Source organism: Ceratina calcarata, unplaced genomic scaffold (assembly GCF_001652005.2).
Source record: "Ceratina calcarata isolate Rehan_Ccalc_2016 unplaced genomic scaffold, ASM165200v1 scaffold547.2, whole genome shotgun sequence".
Taxonomy (NCBI): Eukaryota; Metazoa; Arthropoda; class Insecta; order Hymenoptera; family Apidae; genus Ceratina; species Ceratina calcarata.
In genome coordinates this window covers 93146-97033 of record NW_017176645.1, presented here as the reverse complement: position 1 = coordinate 97033, position 3888 = coordinate 93146, and the positions used below count along the sequence as shown (strand labels likewise).

At 39.6% G+C, this 3888-nt stretch overlaps 1 protein-coding gene across 7 annotated transcripts in view; it reads right to left on the bottom strand.

Moving 5' to 3' along the window:
* LOC108628897 (serine-rich adhesin for platelets) overlaps positions 1 to 3888 on the bottom strand; it is a 50080-nt gene that overhangs the window by 11853 nt on the left and 34339 nt on the right. For all 7 annotated transcript variants that reach the window (XM_026816808.1, XM_026816813.1, XM_026816811.1 and 4 more), the window contains 5 exons: positions 2568 to 2747; positions 1977 to 2492; positions 1760 to 1828; positions 515 to 1322; positions 39 to 247 (listed from right to left, as the gene is read on the bottom strand). In XM_026816808.1, coding sequence (XP_026672609.1) covers positions 39 to 247; positions 515 to 1322; positions 1760 to 1828; positions 1977 to 2492; positions 2568 to 2747 — 1782 coding nt within the window. The remainder of the gene's footprint in view (positions 1 to 38; positions 248 to 514; positions 1323 to 1759; positions 1829 to 1976; positions 2493 to 2567; positions 2748 to 3888) is intronic.

Here is a 3888-nt window from a genome sequence, read left to right as displayed (position 1 = left end):
ACGTAATATAAAAATTGTAATTCTTTATCATCACTCACCGCTGATTGCAATTGTTCCCTGATGTTAGTAGCCGGAGTCGACGGTTCTATTCCTCTGGCTTTCAATAACGCTGCCAATAAAGCAGCATCGTTGATTTCAGGTGCCGGAGGAGCTGTAGTTGTCGGAGCTCGTCCGCTTAAGATCGCCCTAAAAAAGTTTTCGTCGTGCTGCGTTAATTCCGAAGTCTTCTTCGAGCCATCCTTACTCTCTGTAACAAAAAAGTACAATTTTTCACATAAAGAAACTTATCATTTCGAAATGTAAAATTGTTTCAGTAATCATGGAATAAAAAAGTTTTGTGTTTTGTTGTAGACAACTTTTTAATGTTTCTACAATTTGCTATATGAAAATGATACGAAGCACAAATTAAACGATGCATAAAAAAACGAAATTTGGTTTTTCTGATATAGCTTATAATTTGTATAAAAATCGACAACCTATAATGAAATTTTATTACTTGTAAGCTTACACTTACCTTGTTGAACAGCACGTAGGAGTTCGATCAAGAACTTGGCATCATCTTCGGGGGAATAAGTAGAGGTCACAACATTAGGCAACCTCGGATTTGCGTTATTCAACAGCAATTGCTTGGTAGTCGATATCGAACTCGGCGTAGTCACAGATTTCTCATTATTCGAGATAGAATTTGGCGTGCTGACATAAATTTTCGATACATCTACAAGCTTCAGAGTCGTAGTAGACGGCGTCGTGGTGGTCGTGGTGGTCGTGGTCGTTGTGGTCGACGTCGTCGTCTTTTGCGTAGTAGGAATCGGTTTTGGTGTAATGTCCACTGATTTCTGAGTGGTCTTCACTGGCTTGGTTTTAATGGGCCTCGGAGTCGTGGATGGTCCAAACAAACCTCCACCAAGTAGCGTATTCCATAAAAGACCAGCGAAACTTAATGGAGGTTGGGTGGTGGTTCTGGGTCGTGGAGTAGTTGTTACTGGTTTGCTTGCCACGGTCACTGGGCTTTTGGTAGTGCTTATCAAAGTCGTTTTAGGTAAAGTCGATGCAGTAACTGTGCTGACTTCTAAACCCCTTTTACTAGTCGTGGTTGTAACTGGTTTCCAAGTCACTTGTGGCTTTTGACTAGCCGGCTGCTGTGACTCTGTTGGCTTCCGAGTAGGTGTTGAGGCAGTAGACGATGGAGATAAATCGATCACTAAAGGAGTCGAGGGAGACTTCGTCGCAGATTGGAAAACTGAATTCGCAGATGGGTTTTCGATGTTTATAGCCTTTGGAGCCCGAGTTGGCCCAGGGTTTTCGAGTGCCAATGATAAAATCTAGAAAATAAAGTATCGATTTAGAAATCAAAATTGAATGTTACGTAACTCAGTACACGTGTTCAGATAAAAATGCAAGAAAGAAGTTTTATTTGAAGGGCAAGAAAAATAGAATTTATGCAGCTTCTAGTTCAATCGCATTCGAATACTGTTTGGTGCATGATTATGCGAAGGAGTGAAAGGATTCTATGACGTACGAATCGTGGACTCGTTTATCCACTTTTACGGATCGAAGGATAATTGCAAATCTAGTTTTCCGATAGGAATTAAATTATATTGCGAATACCGTTTTCTTCGTAATCTAAGATATTATTATTGTTTTAGATGAGTCATGAAGAGAAACGATTTCAAGTTACTCATTGATTTTATTAAAAAAAAGTCTCATACGAATGAACATGAAAAATAGATTGAATGTTGCAATGCATATTTAGGCTTACCCTATTTGCCAAGAGCTGTTCCACTTGCGTGAGTGTTTTCTGCGTGGTACTCCGTGTATTACCTTGTAACTGTGCATAAAAAACATACAGTTACATATTTTAAATCTGAAGAGATCATGCAGCAAAATTAATATACTTTATAATTAGGTACGAAGTTCTTTGCTACGAGATTAAAATATTATATTATCAAATGGAATATTTAAATCGAAACCAATACCAGTGAATTCAGGAAGACCAGGTCGTCGAATGTGCTACCAAAAGCATTCTGTTGCTGTGCATTCAACAAATTGTTCGGTATGTTCAACGGAGTTGTTCGAGGAATAGAAGCTGTGGTTGATGGAAAAGACGGAGTTGTTTGCGTGACAAAATTCGCTGTTTGGCCAGTTATAGATGTTGGAGCCATCGTAGTTGTGGTGGTCGTCGGGGCCATCGTAGTTGTAGTCGTCGTCGTCGTCGTCGGAGCCATCGTAGTTGTAGTCGTCGTCGTCGTCGTAGGAGCCATCGTAGTCGTGGTGGTTGTTGTCGTTGTTTGAGTAGTAGACGTTGTTGGTGCCATCGTGGTAGTAGATGTGGAAGTGGACGTTGATGCAATAGGTGTAGTTGATGATGATGGAGGAATGGAACCTATATTTGCCCTTGGAACATCGAGAGAGCTGGAAAATGGCGTGAAAACTTCGACGAACGGGTTGATCGGCCGTGGCACGGATTGTCCACTCAGATCAGAGGAATCATCCTGAGAATTGACATCAATTACTTAATTCATTTAATAATTCATTACTATTAGATTCAATGACTATTGAATACGAACCAGAGTATTCGCTGCCACCGAAGCCGTGATTATCGACGATGGAGTAGTGATGCCAAAGATTTGATCCAATGGATCTCTCCATGGGAAACCAGGAGGGGCTGTGATTTGACCTCCGGACTGGCCGTTCAAAAGATTTTCAAATGACGGAACGGATGGCGATGGACCCTCGCTCGCTCCACTCTAAATAAAAAATAGACTGCTAATTAGTAATTGAATAATAATAAAATATACAACAAATATTTAAATTATAAAATGTATAAATTATAAAATATATTAATTAATAATAATTATACATTAATAATAACGATAGATGAGAAGTGAATTAATTTTTCGTAAATTAATAAAAATTGTCATCTAAAGCAACTTATCACAGTATTAGATTTTTATTATATGAATTTCGTATTGAATAATAATTGTATTTAGTAAATGAATTCAAACTTTGAATGGTGCGCCCAGTTTTAATGAAATTTGAAGAATAGCAAACTTAGTATTCGAAAGATGTCAAGCATATAAAATAATGTGCAGCATTTTCTTGTATCTATTCGGAGTTTACTGACGAAGTCTTGCTATTTAAAACTAGGACACTCCGCCTATATGTTGAAACTTACAAATCAATGAGATGAAATGCATTCGGACTTTTATGGATCAACCGGTCATTTAAACTTACAGCTACTGAATTAATATTGACGCTGAGCGCACGTGGGGTGGAGGAAGCTCCGCCGGTCCAATAATTGACGAACTTGTCCTGAAACATTCGACGTTACCCTTTCTTTTTCTTCGTCCCTTTGCTTCCCCTTTCGACGAGAGCGTACATACGCATACGTAGTCGCGGCGAAAGAATCAGCAGCGGCATCGTTGTAAATCATGTCCCGTCTCTCTGTTGCTTTCTTACCTGTCCGATGTACACGGAGCTGCGTTGACCTCCGGCCTCCTTCGTCCTGGTGGCCTCGTCCCTCTCCCGATCCTCGACGATACGACCGCCCTGCAAAGCGGTCGACGGTCGACCGGTACTTACTGTCCCCGTTTGCGCACTCGGCTGGCCATTACTCTAAACAATGCGAAATTTTTACGGGTCCCATAAACGTCTCCACACAGAGTTACACGTCAATAACGATACGTGAACTTTATACGGAAAGATCAATCGATTGTTCACAAGTACTTGCAGGAATTTATAATACATGATTGAACGTTATGTTAAGAACCATAAAACTTTCAAGATTATTTGTCAGAGTTCCCTATCATTTATTTTGTCGAATTTATTGATATAGCAAAGTATGAGGAAAATAGACAATCGATTAATATTTCAACATGATCATTAGAC